The sequence below is a fragment of the Atractosteus spatula genome, chromosome 6, assembly GCF_055471065.1.
Source record: "Atractosteus spatula isolate fAtrSpa1 chromosome 6, fAtrSpa1.hap1, whole genome shotgun sequence".
Classification (NCBI taxonomy): Eukaryota; Metazoa; Chordata; class Actinopteri; order Semionotiformes; family Lepisosteidae; genus Atractosteus; species Atractosteus spatula.
In genome coordinates, this window is record NC_142711.1 from 50,382,055 (window position 1) to 50,402,598 (window position 20,544).

At 34.1% G+C, this 20,544-nt stretch overlaps 1 protein-coding gene across 1 annotated transcript in view; it reads right to left on the reverse strand.

Moving 5' to 3' along the window:
* LOC148833017 (cadherin-7-like) overlaps positions 1 to 20,544 on the reverse strand; it is an 87,348-nt gene that overhangs the window by 26,042 nt on the left and 40,762 nt on the right. The window contains exon 3 of the mRNA XM_088918756.1: positions 13,168 to 13,287. Within this exon, the coding sequence (XP_088774882.1) occupies positions 13,168 to 13,287 (120 nt within the window). The remainder of the gene's footprint in view (positions 1 to 13,167; positions 13,288 to 20,544) is intronic.

Sequence of the window (20,544 nt, forward strand, 5' to 3'; positions counted from 1 at the left end):
TACTGTATGTGTCCACCTTTAATGTATTGTATTCAACTTCCTGACCCTATATAGTTTATCGATCAGCAATTGTTTTTACTTAAATAAAAGTTCCTGTAATAGTATCTATTGACTGTTTATAACATACACACGATGTATTCTTCTCTGAATACAATGCAGCAATTACAGTGATGTTTTGTGTTAAAAAACAGACTGTTAAGGTTGTTGGCCAGGGGGAAAAATTAAAGGAAATAAATTTCATGAACTGATTCTTTTAAAATAAAAATGATAAAGAGTATCCTAATCAGTAAACGCTATAGATGTACTAGTTCAAGTTATGTGACAGGTGTCACAAGCCTATAACATCAATTGGTAAATTAACTGAAAATACAACTATGTCTATAGTATTAAAAAAATATTAACACATGTCCCATGAATACAATCCAAAAACTATTATACATTACTAACATTTAAATAACATAATAAAAAGTTAGATTCTGCTTTATTGGTAAATTCTGCACCACTGGACACTTATGAAGATGCTGATGAAGTCACCTAAGTATTTTAAAGGATGTCCCGTTGATAGTTCTTTTTAAACTTGAGGTTGTTCTGGATTCATTATAGTTTTCTGTCCATAAAATATTTTTTGTTGTTTTCATTTTCCTTCGCTAGAATGTTGTGGTACTGATTTATTGCTCATTAGAGTACAGGCTGCCAGTATTTTGTAAGGATCAGAGAATGAGTTGCTGACACTTTTGGATTTAAAACATAGTAAGTATCATGTAACATGAGGAGGTGTTGTGAAATAACCCCTGGCCTTTTTGAAAGTGCTGTGCTGCTTGTTTACTGTATTTGTTTTATGTGGGTCACTAGATGAAATTCCATTTGTTGGGCTGAAGCTAATATATTTGAATCTATTCATTTATTGCTAATGTCTTAAACATTTACAGAATTTGGTCTTATCTTTGGTTTATTTTGTTTTCTTTTATGATTGTATCTTGTACTTCTTTTGTTTATTTTAAGAAATATAATGATTTGAACTTAAATTACTATCATACAACCTTGAACCACACATCAGTTAAAGCCAGTGAAACAGAAAAGTTGAAAAAAAAATACTTCTCATCATGTACATTTAGGACAGCCTTCTTGATTTTTTGTGAGCAGAATGCCAATTAAAGTGGCTGTCCACAGAAGCATAGAGTTGGCTTGCACCTGTGTGAGCCATTGTTACAGGCTGCCGTCAGAAAAGATTTCACGGCAATGGTCAGTGAAGGTCATTCTAGTTGAAAACAACATGTACAGTATATACTTCTATCCACATTTTTATGTTCAGTGCTTTTATAGCCTAAAATAATATGACTTCAGCTACAGCTGTAAAAAATGAATCACATAATTTATAAAAAGTGATCAAGTTGAGGGCATAATCTTCTAAATAGGAGATCGATATACTGTGTATAATTCTTGGCCTTCTGTTTGTTTTGTTTTAAGAATTTAAAACAATTCACTTTTTAACTATCACACCTGCTTTAGACCTGAGAGATATGCTACATATGATAGTGAGTCTAATAATTGTGCTACTCAAAGCACAGTGAAGACAATGTCTATTGATCTGTAAACAACATGCAGAGTAAAGAGGGTGTTGAAAGCACTGACCCTCCCTTAGACCTCCACCACATTGTGATGTGTTAAAACATTAAATTGCAACACATTTGAGCAGGATTAACAAAACATGCTTAACATTTTGATGGGCCATACTCATTTTCATTGTAAAAGAAAATTTTGTGAAAAATAGAAAACTGAAAAACCTTAAACATGTCATATTTAGTTGCTCCCCTTTTGCAGCAATTACAGCCTCAAGGCTTCTGTGGAACAGTATGTTGTTACCAGCTTTTCACATGTTGCAGGTTTAATTTTTGCCTGCTCTTCATTGCAAAATTGCTCCAGCTGTTGCAGATTACAGGGGGAACAGTGGTGTACAGCAACCTTCAGTTCCTGTTACAAATTTTCTGTGGTATTTACAGTAAGTCTTTGACTGCGCCCCTCAAGGACTTCCACCTTCTTCTTTTTAAGCCTCTCTAGGGTTGCGTTGGCTTTGTGTTTATGGTCCTTGTCTTTTTGAAATATGAATTTCCGTCCCAGTTTCACATCTTTTGCAGACTGCTCCAGGTTTTTCTCCATCCATTCTGCCCTCTATTTTAACAAACATACCACTCCCTGCTGATGAAATGCAACCCCACAACATTAGGCTGCCACCGCCATGCTTCAGTCTGGGAATAGTGTTTTTTAAGTGTTGAGTAGCGCTCTTCTTTTGTCAGACATAGGCCAAATAACTCAATTTATGTCTCAACAGACCACATTTTTTCCCACATCAATTCAGAGGCTCCCACATGAGTTTTTGGATATTCAGAACAGGACTTCATGAGAGCTTTTTTTCAAATATGGCTTCCTCCTCAGCACTCTACCTTACAGCCCAGGTTTGTGGAGTTTGTGAGCTGTTGTTGACTCACTCACAATTACTCCAATCTCAATTTTGTGACATTGAAGGTCTTTGAGGGTTGTTTTTGGGCCCTTGCTTGCTTCTCTGACCGATGTGCTTCTTGCCAGGCTGCTAAATGTTGGAGGACAAACTGGTTGCTGAGGATTCTGAGTAGTTTTATGTATCCTTCACTTCCTGATTAGTTAATTTAACAGTACTCTGTGGAATACTTATGCCTTTGAAATCTTTTTATATCCCTCACCTGACTTGTAAGTCTGTCCCAAACTCTATTCCTTAGTTGTTGTGGAAACTATTTTGTCTTTGTCTTTGCTTTGTATGCAATGTCCAGTGCTGGGAACTCACACAGACAAATGTATTTAACCTTACAAAGTGTTCAATCTGTCTGATTGTCTGACTTGCACACAGGTGGATTGCAATCAACAAATTCTGAAGGCAAATGGCAAATAAGCTCATTAAGCAGTGTTAATTTTAATTGGGTGAATACTTTTTCAATTATGATTTTTCAGGGTTTTATTTTTAACTATTTTTTAGCTCCAGAGTTTTAAACATATTGATATAGTAGAGGATGTTGTCTGGATGAAAAGGGAAAAAAATTGTAAGTCTACTGAGTTTATCAGTTGTAACACAACAAAATGTGGCAAAATACAATTGGAGTCAATACTTTTTCTACAGAAAAATAATTATTTTACTTAAAAAATATATGTTTATTATTATTAGGTTATTACAATAAAGAGGAAATGCCATTGAGCAGATTGTAATGTCAGTTGGTGGTAAACTTCTACAACAATGTGAGAGTAGTTATAGGTGTTGTCTTGAGGAGATGTCAAAAGTTGGTTAATAAAGTGGGGACATACCTCATGTATGTCTCACAAGTGAAAAGATGTAGAGAATACACCAGTTAAGTGTTAGGATATCACTGACTAGGAGCAGTTCCAAGCTGTATTACTCAGCTGACAACCAAAGTGTGAGCTAGAAGTTGTGTAGGCAAGTTAGGGAAAAAGGGGCAGATCCTGAGAAGAATACCAGAATGCACCAGAAGAGGAATGTTTAGGAATAGAGAAGAAAGAAGAGACAAGAATGTCACTGAATGTCTTGGAAGAGGAAGGGGAAGAAGTAATAGAGTCAAGAGGAATGGAGAAGGGGAAAAAAATAAAGGGAAGAAAAGGAGGCCAAGTTTAGAAAGTGTCAGTCTGAGATGTGAGCGCATCCAGGAAGGTGCACTCGATGAGTGGACAGAAGCATTAATATGGAAGGAAACATTGTATCAAAGACTCAAAAAGAGAAGAGAATCTGAGCATCATCTGCTCTTTTTAAAAGAGGTTTTAATGAAAAGCCAGGGATCACACTTCCTAAGGAGCAGGAGTAAAGAGAGAAAAATCCAGCACAGAGCCTTGGAAGACACCACTGGAAAGTGTGAGAGGGAGGAAACTGAGACCCAGTAAATATGATTTTCCAAGATAGGATGAAAAAAAGTGTAAATGGTGGCAGGGGTTCCCAGGTCAGCAAGTGTTCACACAAAGATAGTGAGATCCACAGTGTCAAAGGCAGCAGAGCGGTCAAGGAGGATTAAGACTGATGATAGGGAAGAAGCATGAGCTGATTGAATGGCACTGGTAACTAAGAGAAGTGCAGTTTCAGTAGTGTGTTTTGGGTGAATGCCAAACTGGTGGGGGTCAAGAAGTGAGAGATGAGAGAGTTAAGTGGAGAACTGCTAGTGTGCCATCCATTTGATAGTTATAGAAATTTTCAGGTTATTAGTTCTGAAGAGAATAGAGACAATGAGGAAGAAGCATACATAGTGGAAGCGATCTGGGGCACTAGCCTAGAAGAGGTGGTTTGGGAGAGATGCCTGAACACAGGTGATAAATTTGTGACCAAACAGCAAGGAGGAAATTTCCTTTCTCGTGAAATAAAACCAGTATTGTCATGTGATGCATTACTGTACTTAAAATTTGAAATTATGGAGCTGTTTCCCTCAGCATGAATAGGCCTACTCTTTTTGAAACAAAATGTTATAAAAATAAAATATTAATGAAATTGCTTATTAATGAAATTGCAGATTGCAATAATAATTTGTCACAAAATACTTTTTGAGGTCTTCTGACATATAAGTCAGGGTACTATTTTGAATATATGTTAGCACATGCATGTGTACTGTACATACTGTATGTGTTTTACATAAGGTATACTGTATATACAATATGGGAGACATGGTGGTGCAGTGGTTAGCATCTCCATGGTAAGCATCTTTTAGGGTTTGGGTTCAATTCCTGGGATGCTACAGTATGTGCATGGAGTTTTATATGTTCTTTCTGTGTGTGCCTGGGTTTTTGTTGGGTGCTCCAGTTTTCTCCCACAGCACAAAAACACACTGGTAGATCAATTGGCTTCCTAAAAAAACTGGACCTAGTTGTGAGTGTATGCATGTCCATGGTGTATTTATGTGTCTGCCCTCCAATAGACTGGAGTCCTGGCCAGAGTACACTCTACTTGTGCCAGTTGCTTGCCATGATAGGTTCCAGCTCCCCCACAAGCCTGAATTGGAGGAAGCAGTTGATGAATGATAAATATGTACTATGTTTTGCAAGTGAGGTCTAATTTCCTTCACTTCTACAATTTTGATCTGTTCTTTACATTAATCAGCCCAGGCATCTACATACAGAGTGGTACAAATTAATTCTCTGTCAAGCTGTGATTTTTTATTTCTCTTAATTGTAGATTTTATTATAGTATTATCTTTAAGTCTTACAGTATTTGAACAAATAAAGAAACCTGGGTTGAAGCTTAGTTGAAATACAGAGGTTAATAAGCGTAAACATTCATTCAAGATTGATTTTTATAACTCAACCTGCAGTAGCAAACTGTCTGAGAACCAATAATAACAATTATTTCTGAGCTACAGTGCATTTATGATACCGCTACTGTTTTGCAGAGCCAGTTTCTCACTAACCTATGGTTCTCAAGAGCTCAGTTAAGTTTCTGTGCTTCTTGTAGCTTATAAAGGGCACAAAACATTCAAAGAAAGCACAAAACAAGAAAATGTCTCACATCGTGTGGTGGAAACATTAGTGAATCCATGTAAATGTGCATAATTCTATAGAAATTCCACTTTAAGCAGTGTTTAAAGAATTTGTTTACACTGGAGTGATTGGTTACTCGACTCTTAACACTCTAATCAACACTCTAAACAAAGGCTGAGTCACATGGGAGTGTGAAAAGGCAGAAGACAATAAGCAACAATGGAATGTAATGCACAATACTCCAATATATTATTTTTAAATGCATTTGTGTCACTTTAGATATCATAATAATAAGATTTTATAATTTCTTGTAATGCATCTTTAAATAATTTATTAAATTAGGAAACAACTTTAATTTGATTATGTCCCATATTATGCATCGGTTCAATCTGAAACACAGACAGCATGCTTTATTCCACCCTGCAAAACTTTTTTTTATGATTCAGCCCGTAGCTGATTCTTGATTTGTATCCTTTTAAACTCCTTTGATTGCTATGTATGCTGCCAGGTCCTTCTAAACTACTCAGTCAATACATTATTGAAGCAATTTATTTCAGATGGACCAGAGAAGGAGCCTAATAAAAATGCTAAACATACTTTCTTGTAATCTCTCCAAAATGAACACAAACATGAACCTGTCATATCAAGCATATTAGCTGGTAGAAGTATTCTATTCTTTTTCCCGCTTGGGGAAAATAAATGACAATAATTTCACACCTTTGGGGTTAACATGCAAGACAATTTTTGGCCAGGGTAATCTTGCTTTATTAGTTCATCAGAATCCATCCCATACACAGTCAAATAACAGCTTTCCCATGATACTGTCACTCCATTTTTGTATGTGAATTGCCTCTTGACACATTGCTGCACTAAAACTAAATGAATTAGAAAATGCAGTTCTCAATTGGAGCATTCTAAAGGGCATCAGTATGTAGTAATTTAGATGGAATTGTTATTACAGTGGTTAAGACTGGAAGCTTTGCATCTGTTGCTTGAGTAGCTTTACAATGCAAAGTTGTGCCCATTATAGTACCCCGTTTGAACTTGGCCTCCAGTTTTGGTTGGCATGGCATCTATCCCTTTTATTCAGTCTTTGGAACATTTTTCATCCAATTAATTAAATCTTTCTGTGAGGAAAAGATAAATGAGTAATTTCACGTCTCCCCTCTTAATAAATATCAGGTTTGTCCAATTGAAAGCATGTTTTTCTTAAATATCTATGTTAAATGTAATTAATTATTTTAGATTTATCTGCATTTTTATTAGCACATGAAAGAGAGTGATAATTGTGTATATAGACATTTTACCTTACTGACTGACAACTGGTTTCATTTGTGTTTTTTGTATTAATGAATCAAAGCTCTAAAGTAATTGCAGAAAGTGCTTAACTGGATAATTGCATTATTTTTATTTTCAAGGTTTTCAGGATTTTAGAGCTCCAAAAAGAAATTCTTGCAGCACAGTGACAAGTTGTATTAGCAAGCTGTAAGTGACAAATAGTTTCCCGAAGCCTGCTAACCTATTTTTGGTAAATTAAATGTTATCTTACATAACATCTATAGAAGAGTCCTTATTTGGTCATTTATTGATGGCAGCCTTTCAAAACATAGGCAGTTTTATGGGTTAATAAGTAAAAAAAAAAAGAACAACACAAGAAATCAGAAGGTAGAACATTGATCCATAACCCAAGCCTCTTAGAGCTAAAAATAATGAGCACTAATGTCTTTTTTAATATTTCAACATGTTGAATATATATTAAATATGTGTATGAACACAATATCATAAATAATATCTTAATTTATTCCTTATATGCCACAGAAAAAAATAGGAGCAAATAATAAATACTGAGCTGAATCTAAGATGAAGCAATTGATTTTGATGAAATGTCAAGGCGCAATTTAATTAGAAGTACTAACAGGAAAGGTAAAGATAAAGTGGTCTAAAGAGGAAAATCAAAACTGCTTTGTATTATTATTTTCCATTGTCTCTCTCTTGGCTTAAAAGAGATTTTTAAGTACATCGCTTGCTGCTAAACAGTTGATTTTCATTGAAATGCTGTCAAAAACATATTCAGTATGCCTATGTTGATTTTTTGTACTTATGTGTTTTGTGGTGCATGGATCAGTAATCCACTGCTAAACCTATTTTCCGGATGTGTGTCATCATAAGGAATCCCCAGAAAAGAATGAGAAGGGAGTGATACCATTCACAGAGACAAACACAGGAACACATCATTTATTTTCTCTTCTGTAGGCCTTGGAGCAAGAAATGAAATGAGTATATCAAGAGAACAATCTTCCAATAACCATTAAAAAGTATCCTATTATATTTAATATTTTTATATTATTTTTAAATATTTAAAGAAATGGTCTTGCTATTTACTTTCCTTATTCTGTGTTGTTTTGCTAAATGTATTAGCAGTGCTTCTACAGTGCAACATACAGTATCCTAACAAACCAGACAAGTATAACATACTGTTATTTAAAACAGTTGTTTGTACAATTCAGAGCATTGTTCAACAAGTTGCTTACAGGAAGGATGGGTTCACTTTCTATCCAGCCCTGGTGCAACTGCTTTATCCAATATAGGGTCACAGGGGAGCTGAAGCCTATCTTGGCAAGCAATGGACATGTGGGTGATGCATCCCGGATGGCATGCCAGTACATTAAAAGGCACACACAGAAACAAATGCACTCACACTCACACCAGGGATAGTTTAGTATTGTACGAACCAGGAGTACCTAGAAGAAAGTCACATAAACCTGAGGAAACTTTACACATGTACTGTACTTTTCTAGCTATGACTGTATCAATCAAAATATACTGCTACTCATAAAAAAATGAAACAAAACTGTAATATGCTTATTATTCACTCATGTTCAGTTTCTTTTCTTACTAGAGAGTGATTCATATTTTCTGTGATTTACACGTATGTGCTATTGTATTGTTAGTAAATAGAGATGAATTATTACAACGAAAATTGGACGTACTGCCACCAAACCCTAAAAGAAAAAAAAAGTTATTATTTATGCAATAATACGCTTAATTATTTTTATATTTAAAACTAATGTATGTAAAATACTGAGCTTTGTGGTGAAATTCTGCATGATTTATAAATATGCATTTTGTTTTCTGGGGAATGGAAATGTTGGCAATGCTCTCAGCTCTTCCCATGTTTGTGTGAGTTTTCAGGACTTTCCAAACATGCTGGTTGAGTGAATTGGCGTTTCTATATTTTCCCTGTCTACTTGTATGCACATGACCTTTGTGTACCCATTCAGAGTGTGGTTCCGTCTTGTGCTCTATACTCCCAGGACAGGTTTCAGTTTGCTTCAAATCTTACTGGCCATCAGCGGCTTCTTTAATGGACGGATACATTAACATTTTTTCCATATTAAATATCACAAGCTGTTTTCATTGCAAGTGTTCCTACATGAAAATGTGCTAAATGATGTTCTTATTTAGAGTAATTACTGTATCATGGATGTGTATGAAATGAATGAAAATAATCAAAAAGTTTGACTTTTAACAAAGAAGTGTCACATCATCTGCAACCTGCAGACTGCAAACTCTGTCTACTCTATTTTTTATTAGAAGCTGTCTAACCTGTCAAAATTTGAAGCCTTCATCAGGATTTGGTGTTGGACATTTCCACGTCCCCAGACTGTATCTAGTTGCTCTTCTCTGAACTAATTCCAGCAATACCTTGAACAAACTTGAAAACTATATTGAAAATGATGTCTTGCTAGTGTATCATACAATTGTTAACACTATGTTTCTTGATTTAACTGTATATTCTAACATTTTATTTACCTGTCTAATTGTATATTTGTATATTATAATTTTATATAAGAATGTATATAAAAGCATACAAAAGATGTAAATGATGTGCCAATATAATTAAATTTTTTAAGTAGTACAGGTAGGTAGCTGAGTCAACACATGTAGGCTGCAAAGAAACAAGTAAAGGTTTATTCCATGCTGAAAAGAGAAGAAAAGAAGCACAATGTTTTGGCTGTGGAGCCTTCTTTGGGTGCGACACCCAAAGAAGGCTCCACAGCTGAAACTTTGTGTTTCTTTTCTTCTCTTTTCAGCATGGAATACATTTTTAAGAGTTTTTTAATAAGTAGCCTCTTCAATCTCAGCATTTCCCATTTTGAATTGTATTGATTATTGAAGTGTCTTTAAGAATCTAGATACTGACTGCTGAGATACAGGGGTTTCAGATTCAGTTATCAAAGCATTCGTAACGTTAAGTTCTGAGTAAATGATTAAGTGTCCAGGAATCATCAGTTCAGCATAAAACAGACAGACAAAAAGAGATGGGAAATATACAGAGGTGGACAGGAGACAGAAGGTGAGAGCTCCTTGTCCAGAACATCTAAACAGACCAGATATGAGTTAAGTAGTGGAATCTTGTTAAGAGAGCCTGCTATTCTGTCGTTTTTAGGAAACTCAGATTTCATGTTTCAAGTCTGCCTTGGTTAAAAACAGCCTCTCTTGGTTATTGGATGCATTTTTAGGTTTAGGGAGATAGGTTTCCAATTAATTTTGTAGTTCAGTATCAATATTTATACAGCAAGAGATTTAACCGTAGGTCGCATTCTGTTTTTTTAGAAGACAGCTTTATCACTTTGATGGACTTTGAAGGTATTATATGAGAGTTTGAATACTTGGTAGCAGTCTGGTGTTTTTCTGAGTGGTCAGGATGTAGGCCTCTTGACTTGTATAAAGTTCTAAAGTTCTTAATTATTTGTTAATCGACTTACTTTGCTTATAACTGCGATCTTGATTTGTTTACTATACCAGAATGCAAATTATTGCTATGAATAAGAAAATGTAGTGTACAAATACCTGTGGCACTACACTAATTACCCAAAAGGGAGCATTCACCTCTTATGTGTAATCTTTGATCTACAATATTAACAAATTCTCAATCAAAACACTAAGATTTACCATGTAGTTAAATGCCTAGTGCCTGTAACTTGAGTCTTAATCTTCAATGACGAACTTTAGTTCACCTTTTAAAAAGCCACCATATTGTATGTTCTGTGTGTCCATTTCTTTTGTAGCCTGTTAAATGAACTTTGTGGACTATCCCCAAGGATTTTAGTTCAATAAATGTGATTTCCTAGTATAGGCCTAATCAATGTTTCCACTGCCTTACTGTACATGCAATAGACATTAGACTTATTCTGTAATTAGTTGGTTATGTTTTGTTTCCAAATTTATAGATTTTCACCATTTAACAATTTACTGTTCTTAGGTCCTACCTCAGCTTGCATGACTGTTGGAATCGCACATTGTGATTTGGATTTTGCCTTTAAAGTTTTGATGTATACTTCTGTGCACACTATGTTATGATTCCAGATGAAACGTTAAACAAATTTTAAAACAAACTTTATAATACAAAGTTTTTCCATTATTTTTCTGCAACAATTGACATATGCAATTGCAGACATTATAGAGCTAATATATTAATCACACAGGACCGACTGCAATTAAGGTATGGTAAAAATTTGGAGTCCCTACATGTGTTACTTGAGAAATTGACATTTGAAGAAAGAATTAAAATGTGTTTATATTTCTTTGAGATGTGTGTACTCCCTAAGAATTCCAGTGTTTCAGACTTGATGCCCAAGAGGTTACCTTAAATTCAATTCCTGAACCAGGCCTGTACTGTATATACTTTCCAAGATAATTCAAAATGTTAATGACAGATACATTCCAGGCGAAAATGGCCTTTGGGGGGCTGGGGTTTAATATTAACAAGTGCCCTTAATTACAGTTGTTGCCAAGAAAGTATAATATTACACATTTGAATCTGTAATGCATGCAAATTGTACCATCTTAGAAATGAGCAGTTTAGTTTACACTAGTTTTTCCAATCCCGAGTCAAATTTACTATGGCTGGGCCTGAGTTTGCCTGTTTGGGCCTGTTTGCATTCACCTTGCTCTACAAAATAAATGAAGTTAATCCCATGGTTTAAACAAAGTTCATGAATACTATTATTTTCCTCCCAAATCAAATACAGAAAGGGAAGTAATAGGTCATTGTACAGTAGTGATATCGGCAAGGCTCTTTCTTATATTACATTCAGTCTATCCCTGTAAAAGTGGCTCAAGTATCTGGCAACATAGTATTCTCAACACAAGACATAATTTTTTAGGTTACTTCAGAATGCATCTATGATGACATTTGGAAAGACACTGATGGCAGCTAGAAATATGAACAAAACTTGTGGTGCACAGAAAAGCTGATTTTGTGTTGCTTTTGTGTTGTGTCTGCTGTCATACGCATTCCCAATCTGGGGTAAACTAAACCCTATAGCATTCATATTTTGTTTTTCACCCCAGGTTGAGATTTTCCAACCCTGTAATCTTGAGAGGTTTGCCTCAGGGTGGAAATAGCAATCTAAAGAACCTTTCAAGTGTGAAAGGGCCTTAAGACTTCTTTCTTGAAGTGCAAAAATGATACTACAATTTTGAAAGCAGCCAGCAAATATAGCAAACTGTCCCATTCTAATGATGATATGAATAGTGAAAAGAATGGTAAAATTGAAAGTTTTCTTACATTTCAATGACAGGAAAGAATAATTCAGCACAAAATTCTTACAAAACCTATATTGCAAAAATGTATCTTAGCAGATTTATACAGCAGTTAGCCGCCATTGTGTATATTAAAGTAAACATACACAATGCAGACATTACAACAATAATAATGTTTCATAATCAACACTGAACCCTGAGCTTGCAAGGAAAAAGTTACAACCTTACAACCTTCCTTTTCTACACAACCACATTCAGGTGCCTTGTATTTTTAGGACACACTGCTTGGTAAGAGTTTTCACCAAAAGTACAGAGATGGTTTAAAAACACACTCATGTCTTCACTGAACTTTTTAGAATAATAGGTTTGCCATACTGTGAGAGCAGATGGGGTATGGTGGTGTGAGAATATTAAAACCTTACTAGGAGATTATAGAGAAAGTATAGAATAATAAATACAACTTTTGGCAGACCACATACAGTATGACCACTCCTAGTCAAAGCACTCACATTCCACTACTATGTTTCCAATGTTTCTTTTTGTGTGAATCTGCAAAATGAATCAAATCTGCAAACCTACATTAGAGACATGTTTAATGTAAGCCAAAATAACCATATTTGGTAAGACAGTTAAATTATAATAAATATACCATTGTTTATCAGTCTTTTGAATTCAATAACACTTACAATTATGAAGCATTTGAACAATCTCAAAGAAAATTGTATAAGTTAATGTCAGATGCAAGTTTTTGTCACACTCAAAAAAATGCAGAGCCCCCTTTGAATGCAGGGCTTTGCAAATTTAACGTCCTCCTGCTGTGATTGCTAAAGAAGTGTAGATATCAGTGCTCATTCAATCTAAATAACCTTCTGATGCATCATAGAGTTTCACTGTAATAGATAATCTAATTTTATTTTCTATTACACATGTTCTTCAATATATTTTATAGTTGTTTTATACATTTTCATCATTGACTTATGCAGAATCCAGCACATAAAAGACGAATGACAAAGGACCAAAAAAGCATCTTTTGGTGTCCTGGAGGAATTCTGCATACCAGCTCCCTTAGCTCTAATGTTAATAAAGTCAAGTTGAAGAGATGCTCAATGACCCATGGTTTACCTGTCTTTGATTCCACAGAGAAGTATGGCTGTCCCTGTAGAATGCTGTAGACAACTCTGGCACTATTTCCATATGTGGGATCATCAGCATCTGTGGCTGTCACTTGAATAACTGAAGTTCCTGTAATTACAAGATGCAAATTATAATTGGAATGACAAGGCCCCAAATATTCATACAGTTAAATCACAACCATGGACGCTGATATTTCTTTCTTGTTCTTAGGAAACAGGGTATTAGGATTCTCCTTATAATTATGAAAGAGGGCACATCACTGGAAAAATACTTTTACAGTTGCATTACATTTCAGATTTGCCCCTTATTATTTTCTTCTTTTGTTTAATGTGATAAAACTGTGATTTTTAAGCATTTAATGTGCATTTTTGCATTTCAGGGGACATGTACAGTATAAACTTTTTAAATAAATAATCAGTTCTTCAAGGTAAGATTTGAGTATTAAAAGATATTTTACGTATCACCATAATTAAGTACAAAAAATACTTTTTGCTAGACATACAAATTATTATCCCACACACAATGAGTCAGAGGCAGAGAATATAAAACAAATTATTTTAAGAGGAGGACACTGCATTAAGAAAATGTGGGTGCTTTCATTTTCCTAAATTTAGCACATGAACAAAAAATTACACAAATATTTGGGTATAACGATGAAGAAATCTGCTAAATTCTTGGATGTGTAGAGCAAAAGGTATATTGCTGGCACATCATCCTCAAATACTTAGGACACATGAGCATAATTTTATTTCGTATTGAAATGCAGTTATGGGTGGTAAGTTGTGTTAAAATGTTTGGCCAACTCACAGGAATTTCTGACGGGTCTGGTAGACAATGTGGGATTTGAGGAGGTTCAATCAGTTTTTGAAAATGTTATGTGAAAAGAAAATACAAGAGCACATATAATTTAGATTTAAGATTTGTTCTCCTATAGTAAACAAACTGCTACACACAGTAAAAACAAATTTGTGGAATTCATTATCTTTTGGTAACAAGACAGACAATGGTACAGCTGAAACATTTAGAATACACAAGGTACTACTCCGTAAAACTGCCAGGTGACACAGTGAATCCTTAAGGTACCGCAGCTGTGTGTGGTTGTTCTGAAACAGTATTAAATGTTTATTAACCCATTAGTGTTTTCTTGTGTTAATCATACTGCATGCATACTAGCGCTATTTCATTGAATGCAATAATACACTGTTAATATGTTTGAGCTGTGTATAGTTATTAGATTGTGTATAGTTATTGTGAATAATTGTGTATAGTTATTAGGCAATAAACAATTTTATTTTAGAATTGAATTATAAAATATTTAAACTTGCTGGAAAAACATATTGTATTTAAAAGCAAATGAATTTTAATGTTAATGTGTCCAAAGAGGCCAGATTAAAATAAAGTTTTGAGGAGTAGTGATTTGGACAACTTTGTCATGTACTCTAAGTTGTCTTGTAACTGATACAAGTCTGCAGTATATTAAGATCAATATACAGTATTTAAATTGATAATATTGCAATTTGCCACTATACTGTTTAGGTATGCACCATTTGAAACATTTTGATATAATTTTAATAATACTGAAAATACATTATAAGGCCTGGGGAGGTCAGCATGATTGAAAGCAGATAGGCACATCTTTGTGAAATGTGAGACATTCCAATACAAATGTAATATGAAAGATATTCTCCTCAAAATTGTTAACACATACAAATATTACTGAAGTCTATATTTGTGATACACTAGTCTCTTTGGTTGCTTCATAATTTGGTTGCTAGTTGTTGTTATTGTCTTCTAAAAAAATAGAAAATATGATTTTTAAGGTATTCTCAGGATGGCACAGGACAGGAGTATTGCAGAAGGTAGTGGAGAACTAACAGCTAGTTTTCACAAAGGTGCTACTCTTGACCTAAGCTGACCTAAGTATTTTATAATAATAATAATACTTTCACTGCTAACTCTAACAGAGTGAGGAAAAGAAAACACAAATGTTGTGAGTGGCATTTATTAATTTTACATTTCTAAAATAGTTTACAGATTTTAATTTTAATGGGTCTACTTAAAACAGAAAAAGGAAGTGTCTCCCCACTCAAGCACAGAACGTACTACAGTTTTAATTCAGTGCTTCAGTCAGATATATGTATAAAAAAAACTACATTTCCCAACGCCCAACGCATATTTAAAACTTCTGTTAACATCCACAGATATCCACACTGTACATCAGCTATAGTTTTACTGACATTCTTTTAGACTGCGATCATCTAGATGCATTTATATAAACCACTGTTTTACAAGAAATCATTAAAATAATATTAAAATGTTTTGTCATGATTTGACGGCAGCCATAGTGTGCCAGTACACTCACCACATATCAGCTAACAGTGAGGAGGAGAACAGAGTGATGAAGCCAATTCATAGATGGGGAATGTGGCCATGATTGGTAAAAGCCAATGGGAAATTTGGCCAGGATGCCATGGTAACACCCCTACTCTTTTTGAGAAACAACCTGGGATTTTTAATGACCACAGTGTGTCAGGACCTTGGTTTTATGTCTCATCTGAAGGACGGCGCTTTTTTACAGTACAGTATCCCCAACACTATACTGGGGCATTAGGACCCACACAGATCAAAGGGTGAGCACCCCCTGCTGGCCCAACTAACACCTCTTCCAGAAGCAACCTTAGCTTTCCCAGGAGGTCTCCGATCCAGGTACTGACCTGGCTTACACCTGCTTAGCTTTAGTGGGTTGCCAGTTGTGAGTTGTAGGGTGACCTTCTGTAGAACATCAGTTTTTTGTCATTATACAATAACTGTTGTCAGCTGCAAACTAGTGGATCTGACAATAACAATGCAAGAAAAACACATTAATAAAATATACTTCTTAAAAAAATAAATTATATAATTGTGCTGTCACAAAAACTGTGAAACAAAACCGGGTACTTCCTCCTATGTTCCAAACTAGTTTATGTAACCCCCCTTCCCTTCCTGTTTTCCTTGCTGAAGAAGCATTTACTACATGTTCTTGTATATGATGTTTTATGATTGTTGTTTTCTGAAAAATAATTCCAAAATATTCTGAAAGTGCTCCCATAAAATACTGTGTTTTGATGTGAAAAATTAAAACTGTAACTTTACAGGAGGTGAACATTATGGCTTTTGAAATATTCTTTTCTCAATTCTATTCTAATAGATTTTACCAAGCCTTGTTATTGATCTTAGTGCACTATTCATCTTTCAAATCCAGTAAAGTAATCCATCCTATTTATATTAGTTTATTCAATACATGGTGGTATCTAAGCTGTTCCGATTATTTGAAGCCAAGTGAACTACCTACTAAATTATACCCAATAAGATACTTAATAAGTTGTTTTCTACATTAAAATAGCTGAATCTCAGATGCATATCACATATTTAATATGTTCATTATTTCTGTTTAAGATGGGCTTTTGATACAACCTTTATAAGAGATACCATTTACAGCATTCAGTTGTTTCTTGTCTTTGCATAGGTGATGAGCACATTTCATAAAATCAGACAATGCATTAGTTTGGAGTTACTGAAGCATATACATTGAATAAACACTGATTTACAATATATCCAATATGTCACACAGATCAATGGTTACTATTTCCTAAGCAAATGACCCTTCAGAACATCTGCATCAAGTACTTCACATGATATACTGTAATTCTTAATGTGTGCAATGTCCTTCAACTTCAGTGAAGCCAGTATTTCATCAGAGCATGCCCATTTCTTATACTATGGAATTGCAGACTGGGTGATCTTGTCAAAATCAAAACCCGCACAGTGAAATGTCCTCCACAGTTGTTCATTATTCTTTTTTGGATGATGTAACCTTGTTTTGTATTCACTGTCCTAAACATAAAGGTAAGGCCACTCAGTGCCATTCCAGTTATTCATTACAGTGGATGTATTGCAGGCCTCGGGTCAATTCTAATTGCAGCTAGACTGTTATCGGAAGTTACAATTACTTTGCTACAGTATTTCATTCAACTGTTATTACAATTAAAATATGGTGCTAGTCATTGCAGTTGCAAATACAGATATATAGGCCAGCTTTATAGAGTAATCAGGATATTGTTGAAGTATGGACAGTTGTCCACTGTCATCCATGCTCTGTACCTTTTTCAAAGTTGCCAGCGGTCTCATTGTGGTATGCCTAACTATTTACTGTATTCTTGCACCACTTATCACTTTGGAGTTACAGACTGATCTAGGCAGTCTGAGTGTTACAACACACTTTCTACCTAATGGCTCACTTCACCCATAACAGAATTCAGTTTGTGCATTGAACTTTTGATTAAATATATGCACTTTAAAATAATGTGTATACTATACAACATTTTGTATTTTAGTGAACTGAGACATCATTGGAAGGGAGTGAATACTTCTGAAAGTTAAATCTACATGACAACGGCCATTGTAATCCTCTATTTTATGTTCCTCCTGAGCTTTTTAACATCCTTATAGGTCTATTGGTTTGTTTGATAGATTTACTGATGGAAGGACGACTATGAAACAGTCCCTAATGAATGCAGAAATTAACCCTTTAAATAATTTATTTCACCCATAGTTTTATAGGAAGGGCATATACAGTAAGCTCTATTGAAAAGAAATTATGCTTTTCAATAGACTTATAAAAGTAATACAGTTGCGTGTTGTATATTTATTACTGAATGTTAACTTGGATTTAACCAAGTGAAATACATTAGTTTGAAATAAAAAAAATCAGTTTGAAAGCACTTTTTGTAGCATTTATGACCTTAGAAGATGAGTGTTGCATAAATGACAACAAAGCTTTTAATAGTGTTAACAAGTTTAGTTAATTTAATTTACAGTATGCACCCTGAAACTATTTCAGGTGTTAAAATCTTCAGCATGTTTTTTTATTTAAACTAATGCTCTTTGTTTTTATATTATTCCAAAATATAATTCTTCCCATGTACTTAATCTGCCTCTAATGCTTAAAATTCATAGCCATGATTTAAAGGTCAATGGATATTGATGTAGCTAAAATACACATAATTTCTATTAAATGAAGCTTCATTTACTTGTGCTTATCACTGATTAAACATATTTTACTTGTTTTACACAGACTTAGATTTGAATTCATTATTGTCATTTGGCACAGTGCATTCTGTGTAATGACTAATCCACACAAATATTTCTTTCTTATGAAAAGAAAACAGAAAACTTTACATGTAGGTGTTATTTAGTTAATTACCCAACTCTGATTACATTTTATTTTTATGATTTTACATATTTTCTTGTAATGTGCTACTGTAAATACTCCTTCTTTTAAACAAATGTGGCAATACACAGCATGCATCGTGCAGACATAATTACTTTTCATTACATTATTTACAACTGCTAGTGCCAGAAATATCACATAGATTGTGACTGAAATGTTATGATTTAAGCAATCATCATTTGTTTTTTTTGTTAGACTTTGCTAAATAACTGCTTAGGATGAGAATGATACATTTGTTACTACCATCTTAGAAGCTACTCACTTGGTCATTTGTGTGATGCCAGAAACAAACCAATTGAGATCTTTTGAAAAGCTGTGCTGTTTTCATAAGAAAAGGGGATATACAGTATTGAGTAAGAGGAACTGTCAAAAAAGACATGATGTATGATTGAAAGGTAGTATAAAAATATGCTCTCAGTGAGGTGCAACCATATAGTTCTGTGCAACAACTTGGTGGGATTGTCATGCGTGACAGATTGGTGGAATTATTTCTGCAACCCACGCCTTTGTTATCCATTGAGGCACATGTCTATCCTTTCAAGATTTATTTTTGATACTGTGACTAACATATGAATTATACTATTTTCAGCCACAGCCCACGTATTTGCAAATTCAGTTTTACTTATTTTGATGTTTAAAAAAATGATTCTGTAAAGTAACCACTACAAACAACAACTACAACATTGTAAAGAAATTCATGAATGAGGTTGCCAATGAGGACAGAAAGTCATCACCCTGGAAAAAGGATCTACAGTTACTGTAATTACATCAGTTACATTTATTATCATTAATAAGTCATAATTAAGTCATTAATATGTAATTAAATTTGTATTCACATATCTTGTAACTGTAAATAATGGTAGGTCCTCCAAAAGTGTCAATATTTTACCCATTAAGTCCCAGAAGCCAATGGCACATTGTACAAATAGAAAGAGCTATATAATAATCAGAGTCTATGGACTTTGCAAAAGTATTTTCCATGAGACATTCAGAAGTTGATTTGAAAGGGTTTTAAAATCATGCTTCAAAGTTGGCATGTAGTAACCCACTAACAATTTTGTCACCTGCCTCCTGTTAGAAAATACATAATACCATAAAGGTTTGAGATAAATAAAACATTTCCGTCTGATCAATGCACATATACTTAAAGTAATTTTGCCCATCAACATTGTTCAGTGCATTACTTAACCATATGAACAAGAAACTTTGTTTCTTATTTAAATGAAAGAATTATAGTAGGTGTTAATTACTGTAAAAGTTTTGTAGTTTTCACTCTGTAATTTAAAAATACTTGCATTCCCAATCCCCTTTTCAGTATGTTTTTCTCTTTTGAAATCAAATCACACCATTCTTCTTTTATTTACAAATTAACAATATTTCTTCTGATTTACATGAACTCTCTGAAGCACATTTTGAATGTGTTGATTACTGTAATATTGTCTCCTGATATTTAGCTTTAATTCACCATAAATTTTAACTTGTAAAAATTATTAATCGTAAAGTTTAAATTAAATTAAATTTTTAAATTCTCATAAAACTCTTCTACACTGTTGGGTCTTGTTTCAAATGGACTGGTCTTCGGGATCTTTCGTTAATTAAAAAAAATGTTTTTCATACATCACCCTACTATCATTAATTTCTGAGTTATCTATCCAGAGTATTTACAATTCTGAAAGATGACCTAGCAATGTTGTTGAAGCTGATTCCCTGAAATTCTTCAATGAACAGCTGGAAAGAATCTCACAGGTAGAAGAGTGCTTGTGTTAATATCACATTTTTTACATATCCAATTTATTGCTACAGTGTAAATCTTCACAAGAAAATTGATGGTGTTATAACTTGAATTTTACTCTACCTAAAGTTTTAGTCCCTTTATGTATACGTTTTAAAAATATCACTAAATGCTTCAAGTTCACACACTGAGTTAACATTTTAACTTTTGTGTATTTATGCACAGTACATTTTGCAGAGAATTATGTATAGTTTTAAAATGAAAGCCTATCCTTCAAACAGAACTTGCTTTAGACCTGAAACACACAGTGCCTATAAAAAGTATTCACCCCCCTTGTAATTTTTCACATTTTATTATTACAATA